At 41.8% G+C, this 23,108-nt stretch overlaps 1 protein-coding gene and 1 long non-coding RNA gene across 9 annotated transcripts in view; one reads left to right on the forward strand and one right to left on the reverse strand.

The window, feature by feature from the left end:
- GRM5 (glutamate metabotropic receptor 5) overlaps positions 1–23,108 on the forward strand; it is a 321,020-nt gene that overhangs the window by 241,781 nt on the left and 56,131 nt on the right. For all 7 annotated transcript variants that reach the window (XM_063430874.1, XM_063430898.1, XM_063430865.1 and 4 more), the window contains exon 4: positions 18,128–18,363. In XM_063430874.1, coding sequence (XP_063286944.1) covers positions 18,128–18,363 — 236 coding nt within the window. The remainder of the gene's footprint in view (positions 1–18,127; positions 18,364–23,108) is intronic.
- On the reverse strand, positions 18,251–22,403 carry LOC134572100 (uncharacterized). 2 transcript variants are annotated; one of them, XR_010085235.1, is made up of 3 exons: positions 22,367–22,403; positions 20,834–20,901; positions 18,251–18,338 (listed from the first exon to the last, which is right to left on the reverse strand). It is a non-coding gene; the product is annotated as an uncharacterized LOC134572100 (long non-coding RNA). The 2 variants fall into 2 exon arrangements; XR_010085234.1 differs by having other exon boundaries at positions 20,834–20,931; positions 22,367–22,400.

Here is a 23,108-nt window from a genome sequence, read left to right on the forward strand (position 1 = left end):
GCATGTTCCTTGGTCTACTTAGCCAAAACAAAAGGGCTAGCAATTCAGCAGTTGACATCACAAATAAATTCAGTTCGAGCATAGCCAGGGCACACATTGCATTAGAGGAGGAGAAAGAGGGACATTGTTTGTGATTCCCTCCTCCACTTACTACATTCAATTACAGAAAATGGCAGAATTGATAACAATGATTGACAGGAAGCCAAATGGGAATTCCAGGATAGAGGTAAAAAAATATATATATGCCAGTGTAGATTTCTACATTTAATTACATTTTTCCAACTTAAGAAATATATCTATATTAAAAATCCTAGAAAATGGCAGTTCAAATGGAATTTGTAATTCCACATGAAAAGTTTAAAATAATTTTATAAACTTCATTCAAAACATTAATAGTTAAAGGTTCTTTTAGTTCTCTGGCAATGCACCAGTGTCAGTTATAATTTGTAGGATACAATCCAGAATTGTTTGGCAGTAGAGATGTATCATGATGACTTGCTATATAGAGAACTAGTCCTATGTTTCCTGACAATAACATTGCAAATTGATCTATTCTTTACCTACTTGCTATTAAAATGAAACATATATAAAACAAACAGAAACCTTTCACTCAACGGCATTAATACCTTATTTATGCCCAGGAGTTCATCCAGGTCACAGACGTAAGCAAGAAAAATGGCAGCACTCACGGGTCTTTATCTTCAAACACATTTTCTTTGTATTTTATTAATAAACAAGTATATGTAGGTGAATTAACATTTTAGTCTTACCACTTTTCTTAAGATAAAAGTATTCAGACTAAAACATTGATTTCCCTGTGTGTACTTGAGAATACAATAAAGCAAAAACATTTTTTTGAAGATAAAGTCACGTGATTGCAGACATTGTTTCTTGCTTGTATTTCTTTTCATCTGGATTTTGAGATCACGAAATGTCTTGGTAATGGCTGATGGGATATATTTTCTTAATACATTCACGGAGAAACAGATAGTATAGCATGATGCATGAAGTTTAGGGACATTGCAGACTTTTTTTTTCAGAAACCAGTGTGGCTAAAAACTGGAAGAGGGTCTGCTGTGCTGGGGGATAGGATGTCTAGAAGGTTGAGGAGATTTTAAACAAGTTATAGGGGGGGGGGGATACAGAAATCTACAAAATGATAGACAGAAAGAAGTTGGGTTTTAGTTCAGCACAAGTGGGGTGATGGGGAGGAGCAAGATCAGGACAGAGGAAGTATGTAACAGTATTTAAAAAATCACATAAGTACTCATAACGAGTCATAATAATATTAAATGTATGTTTACTAATTCGAGGAGCCTAAATAACAAAATGGGGGAAGTAGAGGCAATAGCATAAGGTATGCAAGATGACATCAAAGGCTTGATGGCAAAATAGCGGATGAGATACATGATTGGGCAGTTAACTTAAATGATTACATATTATCTAGGAAGGATAGAAAAATCAGGAAAGGTGAAGAGGTATGTTTGTATGTCAACTATGAGTTAGATATATGCTTGGGGGGAGAAGGGAAATCAATCATTGGCCGGAATATGTTATAAACCTCTTAATGCTGATATTGAAGAGGAAGAACAGCTGTTAGAGCAAACTGGGAAAGCTGCACATCTAGGTAACACTTTAATTATTGGATATTTTAATTACCCGGACATAAATTAGGATTGGGTTAGTAGTTCAGCAAGGGGAATAAGGTTTTTGAATCTGTTAAATGACACCTTCAAGGAAAGGATGCTTGTCTGGATCTGGACATACCAAACAATGTTGATCTTTTGACAAACATTCAAGTAGGGGAGCACTTGGGAAATAGTGATCACAACATGGTGTCCTTTGAAGTAAACTCAAAAAATCAAATGCACATAGGGTATACTAAAACATATATTTTTTTTTTTTTAATTCTTTATTTTTGTGGTGCAGATAGTTAATACAAGCTCTTGCCATGCCCCGACAGCAGGTACAAGATTGGTAACATACATACATGAACAAGTATAAGGCATAGATGGTCATTGCACACATTTTTTAGGTTAAGTAGCTAGGTCACAGGGTAGTCAAACATGTCTAGAGTGTGTAGCAGAACATAAGATGTGGTCTAAATGAGTTACGTAGACATGTGAGTGGGTATGTGAAAATGAGGTTCAAAGCAAGCTGGTGAGACATGACTGTTGGATGTTGAAAAAGGAAAATAATAACCTGGTAGAGTATTAGGCAAGTATATGTGTCAGTGTGAGGGTAGATTTACAGCCTATTTGAAAGCATGCCGAGTGGTTGCAATAATAAAGTAGGAAAACAGAGGAAAAAAAGAAAAAGAAAAAAAAAAAAAAGCACACTGGCTACATGCATACAAATGCTGCTGTCTATGTGAACTTAGTGCTTTCCTCAAAGACCCCTTCATGGCGTTCTACGGAGTTAATTGTGAGATTTAGATAAGCTTGACATGCCAAAAACTGTATCCGGTATTAAGATAAAACATAGGACAAATAGACATGCAAGCAGAATGCAGTTTGTACAGTTAGGGTAGCTTAATCAGTGATATGTAAGAAACCTACATTATGCTCTCTATTATCAAGAGTATGTGCTGTGTAAAAAATAAAAGAGATAAAATTAGACTAAAATGAGGAATAAAGCAAATAAATAATAAAAATAAAAAGTAAAATAAAATAATAATACTAATAATCCTAGTAATTGAAATATAACATGAGAAATTAGTAAGAAGTACAAAGCATGCTTTTCTGCAGAGAGAGGCTATTAGGGCCTTCATGTGGTGGGGTGACTGTGTCCACCCAGACTGCGGCCCAGGGCCCTAGAGAGAGTCCATGCATTCAGCCCACACCTTTCACTGGTTCAGCTTGGTCCCACCGAGTAGCCTGAGGTCTTCGTATATCCCGCCTGTGCGCCCGAGGCTTCCCCGACTGAGCTGTCTGTACAAGGAGAGTCCTGGTTTCATGCTTCGCGCCAAACGCGCTGTTGCGCTGTTTGATCCGACTAGGTCGAGTAGAGTGCTGCTTTCGAGGTGTGCGGAGTAGCCGAGGAGAGGGGACACCATCCGTGCCTCCTTTAAGCCTTCGCTTTGGTGTTTGGCCCACTGCTTGCTTTGCTGGCCCGACCTCCCGTGCATCTCTTTTGTCTTGTGGTCGCTGGGGTATGTCAGCGGGTATCTGCTCTTGCGTGGCACTGGGCAGTCTGTGAGCCAACTTGGCCCAGAAAGCCGTGAAGATGCGATCAAGCCCCGACATGCTGTGGGATAGTGGGCCCGATGCACATGAGGCGGCCGCCATCTTAGGTGGGACTATGCGCCTTTTTTTTTTTTTTTCAAATTCTTTATTTTTGAAGTGACATTGGTATTTCTGCGTATAACACATCATCAGTTACAATACAAGTTCCTTTGTTGACAATGGTATTGGTACAGTGAACACTGGAACATGCCGCATCCGCGGTTTAGGTATATTTTCCTGAATTGTTAGTGTTAGCCAATTGGTGTCACAATTATACATTATATACATTGTACATAGAAATCGTACAATGAGAAACGATAATAAACATAAAGGGCTAACAACAAAAAGAAGGAAAGAACATATTAGAGGTGCACGCTATATAGGTATCTAATTATAATCGGTTACACCATGTATTATCCAGCCCGGAGGTACGAGCCACGTAGCCCAGACCTGAGTTCTGAGCGTGGGGTATCCACCTCTGGAACATCAAACACTGCTCGTTGGCCGGATGCTCAATGAGTAAGTCCTCTCGCTTCTGCTGATGAGTGGACTTAGTCTGTTGTCCCTCATCATCTCAGGTATGAAGTAACCGAGGGGGGGGGGGGGGGGGGGTAGACTGGGGGAGGGGGAGGGGGGGGGGGGAGGGGGGGGATCCCCATGGTGAGCGTCGGAGCGCCGTACAGGAGGAGATTCACTTATTACCAGTCAAGTGTGGTAGCGGTGTAAGGCCGTGTATCAGTGGAGTGGTCTTAGTGTGGTCTGCTCATGAACCCCAGTCACCCGCCATCCACATCTCCCAGGTTTTTTCGTATGTTTTTATGTTACCCCTCACTCGTGCTGTGAGGTCGTCCATGACCCGTATGTCCTTTATTTTAGGAATTACTGCAGTCACCTGGGGGATTTCTGGTTTAAGCCATGCCTGTGCCATGGTAAGTCTGGCCGCTAAAGTGATTTTATGAAGCAGTTTTTGGTGCTTCCTAGGCCAATCGTCTAGAGTTCTCGAAAGTAAAAATACCCATGGATCTATAGTTATGTGCCTATGGAATACTTGTTGTATTAGGGTCCCTACATCTCGCCAGAAGGCCTGTGCTTTAGGGCATTCCCACCACATATGGATGTAGGTCCCTTTATGGCCGCACCCTCTCCAGCACAGGTCGTCTGGGGTTTTCCCCATGCGATACAGTTTTGTTGGGGTTGTATACCACCTCAGCATGGTCTTGTAGGCCTGCTCTTGTTGGGTGACGCATATCGAGATAGATTTGTTCACTTCCCAGATCTCCCTCCAATCTGTACCCTCTAGAGTCTCATTTAGGTCTGTTTCCCACTGTGTGGTGTAGGGGAGGCTACCCCAATCTGAGCTGTTTGTGCATAAGTGCGCGTATAGGTTGGATATCAACCCCTTTGGGGGGTTTTCTTTGAGGCACATTCGCTCGAAGCCTGTGAGTGTAGTAGTTGCTGCCGTTTTTGCTAATTTGTGTTGTGCGAAATCTCTTATTTGCAAGTATCTGAAGAAGTCTGGGGGGCCCAGCCTGGTCCTTTCTGTCAACCTGTCGAACGTCACTAATTGGTTCCCTTCATATAAATGTAGCGCCCTCTGTATCCCTGCCTCCTCTATGTTTTTAAAATCTTGGGCCCTCATACCCGGTAAGAACGCTCTATTTCGTAGTAGGGGCATCATTGGGGAAGGGGCCGAGGTTAGTTTGAATTTTATGGCCGTGGAGTCCCATACCCGTAGGGAGTTTAGTATGGCTGGGCAGCCTGTGCGTAGAATCGCCCTATGTTCTCTGGGTACCCATATGTAGAATTGGGGCAAGTCGGCTCCTGTGAAGCCAGCTTCAAGGTCAGCCCATCTGCGGGTTCCCGGCGTTGAATGCCACAAGGTCACTTGTGTCAATTGTGCCGCTAGGTAATAGTTGTACAGATGGGGTAACCCTAACCCCCCTCCATCTTTGGGTCTGTATAGGACGTTGCGGGCCACTCTGTGCCGTTTGCGCTGCCATATAAAGTCTCCGATAGCTCTCTGTAAGGGGGCCAGGTCTTTTTTGGTGATGGGGATGGGGAGGGCTTGGAAGAGGAAGAGGAGCCTGGGGAGTATATTCATTTTGATTGTGTGCACTCTCCCTATCCAGGATATGGGCTTATCTGTCCATTTGTCAAGGTCCGCGTCCAAGGTCTTGATAAGGGGGGTGTAGTTAGCTCCGTACAGCTTTCGGGGATCAGCCGTCAAATGTATCCCTAAATATTTAATCGCGGTGTGTGTTATGGGTATGTGGTGGTGGTTCCTAATGTGCATCGTGTCGTTTGCCGTCATGGCTATTGGGAGGGCAGTGGATTTCGACAGGTTGACTTTATATCCCGAGAGGGCTCCATATTCTGCTAGGTCCCTGTCTAGAGCCGTCATCGAGGATTTTGGGTTCGTAAGGGTGAGGAGGACGTCGTCCGCATATCCCGAAACTTTATACGTTTGGTCGCCCACAGTTATTCCCTCTATGGCCTTGTTCGTTCTGATTGCTTGTAGCAAGGGTTCTAACGTGAGTACGAATAGGAGGGGGGATAATGGGCAGCCTTGGCGTGTGCCGTTATGTAGGGTGATAGGGGATGTCTTGGCGCCAGGGATCCTTATGAGTGCCTTGACGTCGGTGTACATGGCTTGGATCGTTTGTATATATGTATCTGGGAATTGGAGATGTCGTAGAAGTTCAAACAGATATACCCAGTTAACTCTATCGAACGCCTTTTCGGCGTCAAGAGAGAGAACGAGCGTAGGAGTTTGTGCAGTCGTCTGTGTCCATATAAGGTTGATGTTACGTCTGGTATTTTCGAACAGTTGGCGATCGGGGATGAATCCTACTTGGTCGGGATGTACTAATCTATGTATGTGTGGGGCCAGTCTGTCTGCCAGTATCTTAGCTAATAGTTTTACGTCGTGGTTGATCAATGATATGGGTCTGTAATGTTCCGGGTATGACGTGTCTTTTCCCGGTTTAGGAATTAATACTATGTGGGCTGTTGACATATCTGGGTCGGGACGTCCGCCCCGCATCAGGTGATTAAACCATTCTAGCAGGTGGGGTATTAGTTCCTCCCTATACGTCTTGTAATAGCTGCCCTCATAGCCGTCTGGGCCCGGGGCTTTATGTCCTTTAAGTCTCGTGATGGCTCTGTCAATTTCGTCTGCTGTAAATTCGTCCCCTAGGGTTTCCGTGAGTGCAGGGGTCAGTTTCGGAAGGTTGAGTTTATGTAGAAATTGCCTAATCTCGTCTTGCATATGCGGGGTCTTGTCTGCGTCTGTGGGTGTGTGGTTGTATAAAGTTTTATAGAATTCTGTGAATATTTGAGCTATGTCTGTGGGTGCCGTCTTTGTCTGACCTTTGCGGTCTCTAATTGCCGTGATATGATTTTGTTTTGGCCTCGGGCGGAGAGTGCGCGCTAAGAGCGTGTGCATCTTGTTGGCTTGTTCATAGAAATTTCTCTTGGACCAGGTCATTGCTTTAGCTACGTCATCTAGTAGGGTTTCCCTGATGTGGCGCCTTGTAATTTGTAGGGCAGTGAGTCCTTCGGGGGAGGGGTTAGTTTTGTGTCTCTGTTCTTGGGTGTGGAGGTCGTGTAATAAGGATTTTAAGCGCGTCGTTTTTCTTAACTTTTTTCTGGTCGCCTCTCTAATTATGACACCTCTGATGACCGATTTATGAGCGGCCCATATGGTTGCCGGGGTCAGGTCATGAGTGGTGTTTAACTGGAAATATTCTACTATTTCTTTGCGAACCGTCTCTTTGATATCTGGGTCCTGTAGAAGGGAGGTGTTTAGTTTCCAGTTCCATTGGGTTCCCGCGCACAGACTGCCCAGTTCTATGGAAATGTCTGCATGGTCAGACCAGGTTATAGATCCTATTGATGTCTTGGTGGTTCTTTGGATGGTTTGGCCATTAACTAGAAAAAGGTCTATTCGGGAGTAAGAGTCGTGGGGCGTTGAGTAGAAAGTATAGTCAACCTCCCCTGGGTGTTGGGCTCTCCACGCGTCTATCAGACCTGATGAGTTTATGAAGTCGTGTACCAGTCTATCTTGTCTCCCTCTACCGTGTGAGCGTGGTAGGCCCCTTATGGTTCCCCTATCTGTAGCTGGGCACGGAGCAGCATTAAAGTCTCCTCCCATGATAATCATGCCGTGTTGTAGGGCTCGTAACTTGTCAGACATTTGGTCCCAGAATTCTTTGGTTGGTTCGTTAGGTGCGTATATATTTATCAGGTGTATGGTGTGTGCATACAATGTCCCGGATAGTATTATGTATCTCCCGTCTGAATCTAGATTGACTCCCGTGACCCGTAGTGGGCAGCGTTTGTGTATCAGTATCGCAACACCGTTGCGTTTGGAGTGTGCTCTAGCCTCATAACCCGTGTTGTAAATGTGATCTTTGAGTGAAAACCCTAGAGATTTTGGGAGGTGAGTTTCTTGTAAGAAGGCTATATCTGGGCCTAGTCGTTTAAGTTCCCTGTAAAGGAGTCTGCGTTTTTTAGGGGCGTTCAACCCTTTAACGTTTAGGGAGTTAATTCGTGTAGTCATGTTGGTGGGTGGGTTGCGTGTATGCGAGCTGACTTACGGGTGTTGCCTTCCAGCCGTGTCTTTGGGGTGTCCCAACTTCTAGTTGCCTAGACCTCTTAGCCTGAGACGCTCCGGTCACCATGAGGGGGGAGAGGGGGGGGAGGGAGAGAGAGAGGTTATTTAAATTGCTGCGCACATATTTACAAAAGCAAATACAAATACAAATACAAGTAACGTAAAATAAACAAAGTAGAGAGATAAACCGTCTGGTCTTATCCTTTGCCAGACTCGTGTGGGGCGTCTGCATCGGTGCTGCTGGCCCATAGAAAGAAAATGGGTCCATAGCACCGAAGCAAGGTCCCGAACTGGTACCAATTTGGCCTATAGGCCCTGTGATACATGCATGAGCATGGGTGCTGGGCTGTCTCGTCACCCTGGCAGACTTGCCCGCTGGTCCGTGAGTTGCTCTTGTGGACTTTCCGCTTTCCGCCTCTGATATGTCTGGGCAATGTTCTTTCGGGGCATCTCAAACACTCTAGAGACTCCTTGTTCCTGGAAGAGGGGCAGTGAGCCTCTCAGCTCACAAGTGTATGCAAGCCCTGTCTTCGATCACAATTCCCCTTGTCCCCCCCCATACCCCCCACTCCCCACCCCAATTCGGCTGGGATCAAGTGTCCGGTAGGTCTGCTGTCTTTAACAATAAAGCTGTGGATCGCCTCTGCCATTTGTCTGGGTATTCTATCTCAGGTCGGTAGTTTTGTTGCAGAAAGTGAGTTCGTGGATGTGGGCAGGATCTTGAATGGTTCCATCTTTCTCCATGACCAACTTTCAATATATTTTCGCTTGTTCCCTAGATTATTTTTGTTATTTTTGTTTGTTTTTGTTATTTTTTCATTTTTCTTTTTTTTTTTTTTTTTTTTTTTTTTTTTTGTTGTTTTTTAAATTTTTAAGGTTGTTAATTAATGAGGAGGCTATCATTTGGCATCCGTTGAAGACTTATTGCCTGTTTAAGTACATTCTTGAGAGAGTAATGTCCCATTTTTTTTTTTTTCTTTTTTTTTTTAAACTGTGTTTTTCGTATAATACTAACAATTTCGGGGTGCGTTAGGGGGGAGAGAAGGGGGTGATCCAGGGGGGGGGGGGGATGGGGGGCAAGATCGTCCATTGAGTCTCTGTGTACCTCACCCTTCCAAGGATGCGCGTCCATGCGGGGTAATTCTCAATGGCAGGGAGCAAGATTAAGAGCGGTCAGAGCCGAGGGCCGCCTTCCTCATTCTCCGGCTGTATACCACTCCCTGGGTAACTGCTGTAAGTCCGTCGGGATTGCGGTCTGCCATTGTAGATTTTGCGGGGCCTGTATATCTAGTGCGTGGAGGAAGGCTGTTGCGTCCCCATCAGGCGCCAACATCTTCGGCCTTCCATTTTTGAAGGCCATGAGCTTAAACGGGTGTCCCCATGCATATTTTATGTTGTGGTTTCTGAGCAAGTCCGTGATCGGTCGCCATTCCTTGCGTCTCTGGAGAGTCTCTGGGGCCAGGTCCTGGAATAAGAGAATTTTAGTCCCCTTATAAGAGACTGGGCCTTCCCTGCTGCACTTCATTACGGCTTCTTTTGTTTGAAAGTTTTGGAAGCGCATTATGACATCTCTCGGCTGTCTAGTGTCAATTTTCCTGGCGCCTAGAGCTCTATGTACCCGGTCTAGATGCCATAGTTGGTCGGGGATGTTAGGTGCAAGGGGTTTTAAGATTGCGAGCACTATGTCCTGTAGGCACCCCTCCCCCTCACCTTCAGGTAGGCCTCTCAGTCTAATGTTATTTCGGCGTGAGCGGTTTGCTAGGTCCTCCAGCGCGGCTTCAGCAGCTCTCAGCCTCGTGGTGAGGGAGTTTACCTGGCAGGTAACCTCGTTATGTGCTCTGACGGTGGACTCCTGCCTCTGCTCCAGGATGGCCGTGCGGTGCCCCAGTGCCGCGATCTCGGCTTTTACTTCTGCCGTGGTCCTATTGATCTCGCCCGCCAGGAAAGATTTTACCTCTAGCAGTTGAGCGATGATCTGGGAGGTGTCCCCTTTCGGTGAGCTGGGACTCCGCGGGGACTCCGGTCGTACCGGTGCCGACGGGGTCTTAGGGCTGTGTCGGCCGCCATCTTGCTGCTCCGGCTGTGCCGCACGGGAGGCCGCGAACATGTCTGCCACAGACGTACCCGTTTCTGTCAGCTTCTTGTTTATTTTCCGCTGGACCCTTCTATCCATGCCGGTGCCCAGGGTGAGTTTTGCGGTGATTTTTGCTCGTTTGTTAGCTTTTGTGTGCTTTGGGGCCCAATGTCGGCGGGAGCTTAGCTTACATGCGACCGCTCGGCTTCGTGGTCAGGCCACGCCCCGGACTATGCGCCTTTTGTTGGTGCTTCCAGTTCTTGCTGTAGCAAGTCCCAGGGGTGCGTGTATGGTCAGTCCTGCTGTAGGAGTACCTTGCTTGGCGGCAGGTTTGGTAGTTGCCGGCGGGGGTACTTGCTGTGCGATGTCCCGTGCTGCCAGCCCCGCAGCCATTATCGGTCCGGCTTGATTTCCGTCACTGCTCGCCGTTGACTTGCCTTGCGTAGTGGACAGGTAAGAGATCGCCTGCAGGGCTGCGGTGTGGGGTGGGTAAGCCACGGACTCATCAGTCCTCCTGGGCCTCTCGCTGATTGTTGAGGGCTCGGTGGAAGAGCAGTTCTCTCCGCTGATTCCGGAGCACATGGCATCCGCCATCTTATGTGCTGCGTCCGGGCACTCGAGCGGGGTGGTGGTGTTGTTGGGCCCTGGACACATAGCCTCTGGGTGAGGACCGGGATCACCCCCACCGGCCCACAGGGGGGGGGAACGGGGCCGGGTCCCCCCGGGTCTGGGTCTCAGGCTGGGCACCGTTAGGCAGGATAGAGGGGCAGCGGCCGTCCACCCCTCTCACCGCCGGAGTAGGCCTCAACTGGGTCGTCGAAGGTCTCACCTCCAGGGGACTGAAGCTCGGGGAGCCAGCCTCGCCCTGGATCCAGTGACCCCTCAGCACTGACGTCGAATGCTGTCGGTCTGTATTTAGGTTGATTTTCATGTTTTTCATGCTTAAAGGTTTGTAAGTTGCAGGAGCTGGTCTCTCTTGCGACCGCTCAGCTCGGCGGTTCGGCCCCGCCCCAACATATCTTTTTTTAAAGGCCATTTTCAATAAGATTAAGGCATTTTTACAACATATTGACTGGCATAAACACTTGAGTGAAAAAGACACTGAGGGTAAATGGAATATCTTCAAACACATATTAGAAATGTACATTTCTCGGTATGTACCATTGGGTTATAAATATAAAAGAAACAAATTAAAATCAATGTAGCTTATTGGGAAATTAAACCAAGAAATAAAAAATACCAAAAATGGCATTTAAAGCATTTAAGCTAAACATATCATAGACATTTTATATAAGATATAAGGAAGCCAATAATGCATGCAAAAACGTTTTTAGATGGGCTAAACTAGAAAATGAGAAAGTAATATCCAAAATCCTCAAAACCAACCCTCAATTATTTTTAAGTACATACATTCTTAAATAAATAAATAACAATGTAGTTACATTTAAAACCAGGATGAGAGTGTTTGTTAATGTAGACCAGGAAAAGGCAGAGATTTTAAATAACTATTTTTTCCTTTGTGTATATTAAGAAGAAACCAATAGTAAGAGATCTGTAAATGATTGCTACAAAAAAACTTGCATTAAAATTGGGATTGGATGACTCAAGGCAAGGTGCTAAAGCAGTTAAAGAAGGTTAATGTAAACAAAGCTCCAGGAACTGAGAAATATTCACCCAAGAGTACTAAAGGAGCAAAGTGTGGAAATACTTGAAACTCTGTTTTTAATCTTTCAGGATTCTCTTATTTTAGAAATTGTACCGGAGAATTGGAGAAAGGCAGATATGGTTCCTATATTCAAAAAGGGTTGAAATTCTTTGCCTGGAAATTATAGACCTGTGAGCTTAATTTTAGTGGCTGGAAAAGTATTTGAAAGGTTTTTAAGGATACTATTCAGGAATTCATTGGGAAGAACATTGTTTTTAGCAATAATCAGCATTGTTTATGAAACATAGGTCAAACTAACTTAATTACATTCTACGAAGAAGTAAGTGGAAGTATAGATCAGAGTGTAGCAGTGGATATGTAACATCTCAAAGCATAGAATTTAGCAGGGCTAACCATGCAGTTATCTTAGCCATAATATTATATAGTTAGTAAGAGATCCTCTATATAAAATACATATAAATAATTGAGAATACAATATAACATATGGATTGTCTTGGAAGCAATAATGTTTTGTATTTTTAGATATTTTATTAAATAAAAATATTAATATGGACATATAAAATCAATTTCTAGAATTTATAGCAGAGTTTATTAGATTAAAGTATATGCTTGCAATATCATTTAAATAGAATAACATACCCTCTTGAACATGTCAACATCTCAGCGTCTCTGTCTCCAAATCTCTCCTCTGTGTGCTCACATTAAAAATGTACATATTTATATCTTAGATGTTCATTTTAGGACCTCCCTTAATTTGGCAAAGATACAAGGCCATAACTAAAACATAAGGGTGCACACGTCATGGGAAATTCCCTGACTTGGGGAATTTCCATTATCCTAGGCCTTGCAGATGTTATGCAGTACTTGTTTTTGTATTAAGCTAATACAAATTGGCATAAACATATTATGCACTGAAAGTAGGTAAGAGGTTATTGCTTAAAGAAACATGTTTACACAGTTTTAAAATACAACTTTTATTCTAAAACTTGTAATATTTGCATTTTCTTATAACAGGTGTGATCTACTTGGTTATAGGATAAAGTTCAAACTAAAATGAATTAATCTAGGTGAAAATGACTGTTCTTGGTTAGAACACTGACTTAAAGATAAAGTACACAGAGTTGTTATTAATGATGATTTTTTTAAGCTGGACAAAAATGGTAGTTGGGGCTGCGGGGCCTGACTGTAACGGCGACTGGATGCATTTCATGAGAGCTCCTCAAGCATTTTTGTATAAACTACAGTGTTCCCTTCCAGTGGCTCTCTTGCTGGGGCAAGCGGTTTCCTCATTTAACCCCAAATTGAATGACCGGTCTGGGAGTGTTTCCCATGGTCTTCTGCCACTTGTGTGTCCTAGCAGATGCTGAAGAGGAAGAGGCAGATGATTTCCCAGCCATGCCCTGACAGGGCCTCCACAGAAGCAAGCTGGATCCCCCTTCACCCTTCCCCCTTTGGACCGGCCAGGGGTGGTCCCTGTCCCCACCCTGGAGACTCCCCAGTTCTGAAAGGAGCATGGGGAGGAACCACAGTCATCTTCAATTCCAAAGCTGGTGCAAGCAACATGGTGGGCGCCATGTGGGCCCTGGATAGCCAAGGAGACATGTCCTATACTTTACGCCAACTAGACAACATATTTAACTCCTTCTGGGAGAAGCTGCAATCACGGCTAAGTGCACCTGCTCCACAAATGCCTAATGCACCACCACGTTCCCTGTGACAACCCCAACAATGACCAGCTACTTCCCTCACTTGCTCAGCATGCCTCAGGCACCTAAGATGGCGGAGACTACATTGGAAAGCTCCACAGAAGGCGGTAAACAAGCCAGAGTCAGAGAGGAGGAAACAGCAGGCAAGCCTGAGGATCTTACTACAGGATGCTTTGAGAAGGGAAAACCTACCTCGCCAAGCCTGCACACCTGCAACATTTCTAAGGGACTGTGCTACACCCAAGACGGCATCAGCTGATCAGTGTGATGCACTCCATACCATTTATTGTCCTATGTCTAATTTATAGCAGTTTTTTTCCTTTACATGCCATTATTGTTTCTTTTAATTTTCTTGAAGGTAATACTCTATGTCGATGCAGAAGTCTCTTTATTTACCTAGGGTGGAATACTCTTTTGTTTACTAGTAACTAAGTATACTTAACCAAAAATTTGTGCAGATCTATCATTTTGTTTTTTACCTGCAACCTATGTCGAATATATTTGCCGCACTTTGTGCTAACGGTTGTATAGTTTACATAATGCACAACAAAAATAAAGAATTAAAAAAAAAAAAGAAAAAAAAGTGGTAGGTGATGTCTCTTGGTTCTGTTCTGGGACCATCTCTATTTGCATTTATTCATAAATGATCTTGAAACAGGCATTGAAAGTAATGTTTCAGTGTTTGCAGATGACATAAAACTCTGTAAAGTTATACAACGTGAGCAGGATATTGCTTTGCTGCAGAGGGATTTAGATAAATTGGGAATTAAATTAAATGTAGATAAATCAAAGTTATACACATCGAATGCACAAGCAACTTACACCCTAAACATTAGTGAATTAGGGATGACAACAAATGGGAAGGATTTGGGAATTATTATAGACGAAAAAAAAAACTAAGTAATAAAGTGCAATGTCAATTGGCAGTTGCTAATGCCAGTAAGGATCTGTCCTGTATAAAAAGGGCATTAATTCATTGGATGAAAATATAATTTTGCCTCTTTATAAATCAATGGTATTGACCACACCTTGAATATGCTGTGCAATTTCAGGCACATGTTATTATGGAGTTTTAAAAAGTGCAGAGATGGTTACAAAATTAATTTGGGATGGACTGAAATCTGTTTAGTTTATAAAAATTGTGCTGCTGAGGGGATATGATATATTTGGGGCCAATACATGCCATTGTCTGTGAACTGATTCGTAAACAGGACTTTACATAGGACATTTAGACTGGAAGAAAGGAGATTTAGTCTAAGGCAAGCGAAGAGCTGGTTTTATCGGAGTCTGTACAGATGTTTAAACAGCAAATGGATGAATACTTGCAAAAACATAATATTCAATAATATATTTTTGTAATTTGTGAGGTTATAGTTATTTAATCCAATGAGAGATCTGACTGCTATTCTGGGATTAAGAAATTGTTGTTTTTTCCTAGTTTGTTGCAAAATTGAAAAATGGATCAACAGCAAAAACAGACATCAGAAAGGCTGAACTTGATAGACATGTTTTTTTCAGCCTATGTAACTACTGAAAAATGTAACGGCTAATTTTCAATGTTCTTCTTATGGAAACTTTAAGGAAAGTTTGGTTTGCTAAATGCATGGTTTATGAGAAAAATATACTTCAAATGAAGTTAAATAATCTTTTTCGAGCCTATTTAGTTTATTTAAAGAGACAGCAGAGTGAAAAATCTATTGATGTTTATTTTCTTGACCATAACTGTAACGGAACCGCTGGCACCCCGACCGGGTACCCTCCGCTGATGGATGCTCCTAGTGCTTTCCGAGGTCTCCAAGCACTCCACCAGACACCATAATCACTGTAGACTCCCACGAACCGCCGCAGCTTGGTTGGGGTCTCGCCACGCTACCCACTCTGGACCCACGACCAGGGTCTAGCTTCCAGTAGATGGACCTCTCCGAATTCCAGAGAGCAGGAACAGGAACAAGCTCTTAGCAGAGCTCAGCGATTATACCCTGGGGAGTATAGTGATTATAGCAATCCCCAGAGTGTAGTTCTCCAATCCCCCCAAACATGAGCCGAAACTTCATGAAGGTACAAGATGATCTGAGGTGCTAGCACACCCAGTCTGCTTTTATTTCCATCTTACACATAAAAGCCCGCCCACAGGGGCGGGGTAAAACAGCCAATAGCATAACGGTTACAACCCACAAGTTCCCTCCCCTCAGATAACCAGTTAACATAATTATTACAGCCAGGGAAAATACAGTTTTTATACATGTGCTATAACTTGAAAACCCTACATCCAATATTCATAACAATTACATATTTGAACTCAGCACACTTAAAACATAAACCCTTCCAAAAATCAGCCAAATCCCTCCAGTGGATCAAAAGTTAGCTGGAAGTCCTTTATGACCGACCGCAAGCACAATTTCCTGCCCAAAACAGTTCCATAGATTTGGGCTGTGCGGTCGGTCAATTTCATGCGGAAAAACGACTAAGTCCCATTTCGAACGGGACTTAGTCTCTGGAGCTGCAAGTTCCGTATGGGAGAAGGTAAGGGTCAGCGGTGTTCGGCAGAATGTGTAGCCGATTTTAGTTCCACAGAATCTTTAGCATACACCGCTGACCGCATTCGAGGAAACCAAGATGGCCGCCGCCACGTGCAATTAACCGGCAGTAACCTCACAGCCTGGGAGGTAAATTGCCTGCACACTTTAGCTTCTGGGTGGTCCGCCTGTGTGGTACTTGGTTCAGTAAGCCCTATTTACTGAACCAAGTGGGGGAAAGCCAGGAACAAGTTATTTTACAGGTCTGGGGACATAGTCTTAAAGGGGCATTGTTCAGCAAAGTCACAATATGTCCCCAGACGGTTCTTAAAGGGCCATACACACCAATAAAAGTCCATACGTTTTCAGGGGCCATAGTCTTAAAGGGTATTGTTACCCAAAGTCTCAATATGTCCCCAGACAGTTCTTAAAGGGCCAGCAGCAGTACAATAAAATACCATTCACTGTACTTAAAGGGCCAGCAGTTGCACAATAAAATACAATATGCCCCAAATAATCCAGGGGCCATAGTCAGCAGGTAGGAGGCGGGCAAACAGGTTTCTCCAATGCCCAGTGGCGAGGTTGGTTTCGTCACAATAACAAAATATATTTGTTTTATTGAAACATTGCATAAAATATTTGCTACAACATATCCTTAGCACCAATAAAAAATAACCACAATTGTTCTCTTAAATAGTAAACCGAGGAAGTAAAGTTATTTTAGATATCATGATATCTGTAGAGTTCATACTTACCGTATATACTCGAGTATAAGCCGAGTTTTTCAGCACATTTTTTGTGCTGAAAAACCCCAACTCGGCTTATACTCGAGTCATAGTCTGTATTATGGAAATTTGCATTGCCATAATACAGACTGGGGGGAGAGGGGGGCTGGCAGAGCTGTACTTACCTCTCCTGCAGCTCCTGTAAGCTCCCTCCTCCTCCGCGCCGTCTGTTCAGCACCTCGGTCAGCTCCCAGTGTAAGTCTCGCGAGAGCCGCGGCTCTCGCGAGACTTACACTGGGAGCTGACAGAGGGAGCTGCACAGACGGCGCGGAGGAGGAGGAAGCTGACAGGAGCTGCAGAACAGGTAAGTACAGCTCTGCCAGCCCCCCTCTCCCCCCCACTGAACTACCAATGACACTGGACCACCAGGGAAGGAGCCCCCCTCCCTGCTATGTATCAAGCAGGGAGGGGGGACGAAAAAAAAATAATAATAATTAAATAATAATACAAAAAAAATAATATAAAAAAAATAAAAAAAATAATAATTAAATAATAATACAAAAAAATAATAATATAAAAAAAAAAAATAATTAATAATATATTAAATGCCCACCCCCACCAACACATACACAAACACACACTGCATCACACACACTGCATCACACCCACTCACACTTCATTCATATACACACACTGCACTCACACACACTGCACTCACAGACACTGCACTCACAGACACTGCACTCACAGACACTGCACTCACAGACACACACACTGCATTCATTATATACACACACTGGAAATAAATATTCAATTAATATATACGCACACACACTGCACTCATACACATACACACACACTGCACTCATACACGCACTGCACACACGCACTGCACTCATACACGCACTGCACTCATACGCACACACTGCATTCATTATATACACACACTGTAAATAAATATTCAATTAATATAATTTTTTTAGGATCTAATTTTATTTAGAAATTTACCAGTAGCTGCTGCATTTCCCACCCTAGTCTTATACTCGAGTCAATAAGTTTTCCCAGTTTTTTGGGGTAAAATTAGGGGCCTCGGCTTATATTCGGGTCGGCTTATACTCGAGTATATACGGTAATTGTAATATTCAGGAACATCCCATTAAGTTGGGCATACATAGCAATCATGGCAGTCTTAATTATTTTTCTAATTAAAATAAATCAGTTATGCTTTTCTGATATTCTGATATTTTAATATGTAAAAGGAGGGAATATTTGTTTTTTATATCTGTTTTTATTTTTTTAATCCCTTGGAACTGCAACAGGTTATGCTGTACTATGTGCACTTTATTGAATAACATTCTGGCACTCATAGCGTTAAATGTGTGTAAATCATTGTTCCTTTAAATTCATTTAAATAATTTAATTTTAGAGTTTAAGAAATCATGGTCAGAGGTAAAAAGATTAGGAAAAAAAAATCTACTCAATCTTATATACTCGGTATTATATAAATGCCCATCAGATAAGATCATCAATCATTTTATTTTTTTGTGGCAAGAAGCTAAACATGAGGATTTATAATTGTATCATTTTATTTATCTGTACAGCGATGGCTGGGCAGACAGGTACGATGTGACAGACGGTTATCAGCGTGAAGCTGCCGGAGGAATAACAATCAAGCTCCAGTCTCCTGACGTGAAATGGTTCGATGATTATTACCTGCAGCTACGGCCAGAGACCAATCTCCGAAACCCATGGTTTCATGAATTTTGGCAACACAGGTTCCAGTGCAGACTGAAGGGGTATTCACAGGAAAATCTGAAATATAACAAGACCTGCAGCGGTAAGTCCATTCATATCCTCAACTGGAAAGTTATATTGTTGAATGTGCAGTCATATAGTGTTGAAGGTCATATAATATCTAGTGATTTCTATTATATGAATGTGATAGATAGTACTGTAGAATGTTGTAAATCTAAAATAAATTCTATGAAACATTCAACAATAATACAAAGATAAAATTCAGCTGATAACCTAATAGGAGCCAGAGAAACTCATCAACAGGTGAACTATAACTTTTTTTATACACATCCTTGATCTGATGGTGGACACAGTTAAAACTAAATTTGATAGGGGCCTGAGTAGTCCACCCTGAGTGGTGATGAGAGAATAGGTTGCTGTCAATGGACACCAGTCACCACAAATATTTCTGTAGAACAACTGAGTGGAATCATGACAGAAGAATATATTTAGGACTCTTGATGCATGATGGGGTTGATGTATATGTTGAGGGAGCAGGAACCACTTTCTTCACACACAGCACCCGGCACTTCAACCTAACTGAAGACATTTGGCTGCAGGAAATTAATTCAATCGCAGGATGGGTGAATAAATAAAACAATGGCAGGATGGAGTGAGACACAAAAAGGGAGGGTGTTATGACATGAAAGATGGATGGTGAAGAAGATGTGCAAATGGGTGAAAGAGACAAAAGTAGGAGGAAGACACAAATGGTGTTAAACGCACACAAACAAATGGTTTAAAGCAGGAAATAACAGGGCTGGTAGAGGTGCAAGAGGGTTTGAGATAGAGGTGCAAGTGGGTTTGAGATGGAGTAAAGAGTCAAAATAAGCACAAATGGGAGTGAGACACAAATGAGAAGTGAGAGAGAGATGGGGGTCCGATGCAAATGAGATACAGGTGAAGAATGGACACAGATGGGATAGAGATGTGGAAAAGCACAATGGAATAAAATTATTTGAATAAGATGCCACAGTTAAATCCCAGATGGATTGATTGATTCATGTGTGAATTAAAAGAAATTTGTTTCAGGCAAGCCATCCAAAACTAACTTTTGTTCAAGTCTACTGCATATTACTCGTTCTTTAAATATTGTTTCTCATGAGATGTTGCAGAATATTTTTTTTTTCATTATACAGTATAGTTATCATGTTAACAAAATGATGGAAGACATTAAAGTCACCAAGTCCTTAATTTTTCCATACATTGTATAACAGAAGGGTTTATTCACTAAACTGGAAATTATTATTATTATTGTTGTTTATTATTATTTTATTATTTATATAGAAAAATTCCATAGCGCTGTACAATGGGTGGACTAACAGACATGTAATTGTAACCAGGCATGTTTGATGCACAGGAACAGAGGTATTGAGGGCTCTGCTCAATGAGCTTACATGCTAGAGGGGATGGGGTATAGTGACACAAAGGGTATAAGTAGGGGTAATAAATTAAGTTGCTAGAAAAGTATTCACTGGGAACCTATTATTATTTTGACAGTTGCAGGAGAGGGGTCATGTGGGGGGTGGAGGGGAAATGGAATGGAAACCCGCTAACAGTTTAAATGATATGCTTTCCTGAAAGAGTGTGTTTTCAAAGAGTTTTTGAAGGAGTGGAGACTGGGTGAAATTCTAATGGAGAAGAAAAGGTGCAGCCCTGGAGAAGTCTGGAGGCGAGCATCAGATGTGATAGTACAGACAGAGAATATAGCTCATTAGACTATTGGCAGACTAGCACCTTCCATGAAAATAGGTGGAGAAATGTTTGGGATGACTCAAATTTGTGGAAATCTCAAACAATCTGGTGCCAAGGGCAGTACATTTTACCAGTAAGTGACTACTCAATAAAATGGTTGCTATTAATGTTAGAGACTGGATACATACAGCAAAATCCTGACATTAGTGCTAATTCTAATGTAGAATGAGAGGAGATGAAATTCTCTAAAACCAGTTTATAACAATACTACAAGCTACATTTTACTGGCTTCTTCTATCTCATCAAATTTAAAATCTGACTCAGCATAGTGTAAACAGAAAATGTTTACAACTGCATGCTACCTTTACATAGAAACATAGAATATGATGGCAGAGAAGAACCAATTGGCCTATCTAATCTGCCCAATTTTCTAAATGCTTTCATCAGTCCCTGGCCTTATCTTAAGTCTTGGATACATCCTACATAGAGAGAGATGATCAGCTCCCTCATACTGATTACCTAAAAACAAACAATTTGTTTATTAACAGGGTCTCCTTGGACCACAATAACAAAGGTAAGGGCCCAGCAAATATTCATTATCTTTTCTTCCACCCCATGACCTTTAAGTTGAAAGATAATTATAAATGGACACCAGGAGATTATGCCATGAGAGGGTAAATGATATGGCCAATCTCCTTGTCCAGTAAGTAAACGGTCCTCTTATAAAAGCTTTCACCTACATCTTCTCACACTAAAATTTAATAATGTGGTGCCCAAATATCTAATAAATTGAATAAACCTGTAAAACATATACTTACTTGCTGATCTTCAATTTTCTTTCTTCAGCTAGCAAAATGGTCCAAAACTCCACCATATCTCGACACAACTAAATAAAAATAAAAATGTACACAAATCTCTAAAAAAAAAAACAAACTATAAAAAGATGTAAAAAGTAATTGACTGAGTGGAGTTTTCTAAGTTTTCAAAGAGGGAAATCCCTTAACATAGGCTTCCCTGCCTGGAATACTAAAGGGCATGAGTGTGGTTTAGGGTCTAGAACCCACTAACTAGTGAATACTATAGGTTTACATTGTATCCTTGGGAGATATCACATCGATTGGTTATCAGCAGATTTACAGCATCCATAAGATATTTATTTTGATAGTTATGGTACAAGCATGAATTAATTTAAGAAAGTGTTAGACCAAAAATAGTAGCTAGGATTGGCAGTTTTTAAAAACAGGATAATGACACAAATACTAGGTAAATTATATATGTTCAGCACAATCCCTCTTTCTGAATCACTAGGGTTGTCACCTCAGAAGCCGTCTTGACTCCTTTCACATTGGTCAAGCATGAAAATTAATACATTTCCCACCACTGGGACAATACCTCTTAGCTTCGAAACTACCCGTATTAAAAGAGGCAACTGACACGTTCTCTAAACTATGAATTGTCAGGAATTCACCCGAGAATTGCAAATGAAGGGCAAGATACCTGAGCTGGAACATAGCTGACATTTGGATTTTTTCCAATTCAGCTCATTTGGTCAAAAATGTGCAATTCTCCAGTTAGTAAAAAAAAGTCCATGAGCCTTTGTACAATTCACTTTCTTATAAAATATACTTTTTAATATTGATCTACTAACTTTTTTAATTCCAGTTGGAGTGTTGGAGTATTGAATTAATCAGAATTTAATTGTATTCTGCTGTTCAACTACATAAACACCAAACTACAGTGAATTCAAAAACAAATTGTAACATTTAGGCAAAATGTGCAGATTAGGACAAAAAATTAAATTGCAGCTATAGTCAGCTTGATTATTTTAGCTTAAATTTTGTAATTCAGATTTCAATTCATTGTGTTTCCGTTTTTAGTGCGTTTAGTGAGTTTTAATTTTTATTGGCCTCCAGTGACTTCTCCAGGACTGTTTAAATATTTCCCTAATTAAGATGTGATTAAATCATTAATGCTGTCCTGCATTGTTAATTTAATATATAATAATTTTGATTATAATTTCTTATAATCTATTTTTTGTTTATTTTTGTGTTTATGGACACAATATTCATTTTATGTTCTTTCGGTAAAAGCAAAAAAAATTTATAAAAAAAAAAAAGAAAGAAATTATGGTAAAAGCAAGGTTTTTTTTTACTAACTTGAAAATTCAATTTGAATTCAAAGTACATTTCTATTTTAAGGTCAGATTAGCCACAAAAAAAAATCACTAAGTTAGCTATGCTTCCAGTTGGCTACTTTGATCTTAAATTTGAAATTCACTTTGGACACACATTAGTGAATAACTCTGTAAATGTGTTATTTTAGTTAGAAACTGAAGTGAATTTACATGATACGTTTTCACTGAGGCAGGGAAGTTGAACGTCCAAGATGATATTATATAGTAGTTCATTCAAATGTACCTACTTATACCTTATCTAAAAATACTGTACTATATCTGGCAAACAGCAAAAGTCAGCAGTTGGGTTCTACATAGATAAGTATAGTATAATGTATTATTTAGTACTTCAAACCCGTCACAGTACATGACTGTCATGTGGATGTAATTCATCTCAGGGATGTCATAGCTTAGAAATGTCAGTATCATAGTTCTCAGAAATATAGAGGAAATGTAAAGCAGCAGCTGTAGGTTGAGTTTGTTTACTATGTAAGGGCAGCACTGTTTTACAAGTGATTTTCCCTGAATCTGTTTCTAAAAAAACAAAAAAACAACAGAACAAAAATTGTATGTAAGCTCTAAATACACTAAATTGTAGTGCCAAATATAGTAGACAGATTTTGCTCCATATAGATAGATTAGATAGATAGATAGTAGAGATGTCCCGAACGGTTCGCTGGCGAATAGTTCCTGGCCAACATAGCTTGTTCGCGTTCGCCACGGATGGTGAACATATGCGATGTTCGGTCCACCCCCTATTCGTCATCATTGAGTAAACTTTGACCCTATACCTCACAGTCAGCAGACACATTCCAGCCAATCAGCAGCAGACCCTCCCACCTCCTGGACAGCCTCCGTTTTAGATTCATTCGGAAGCTGCATTCTTTTTTTTTTGTATTTTTTTTTTGACAGAAGTGTGT

This window comes from Pelobates fuscus, chromosome 1, assembly GCF_036172605.1.
Source record: "Pelobates fuscus isolate aPelFus1 chromosome 1, aPelFus1.pri, whole genome shotgun sequence".
NCBI classification, from domain to species: domain Eukaryota; kingdom Metazoa; phylum Chordata; class Amphibia; order Anura; family Pelobatidae; genus Pelobates; species Pelobates fuscus.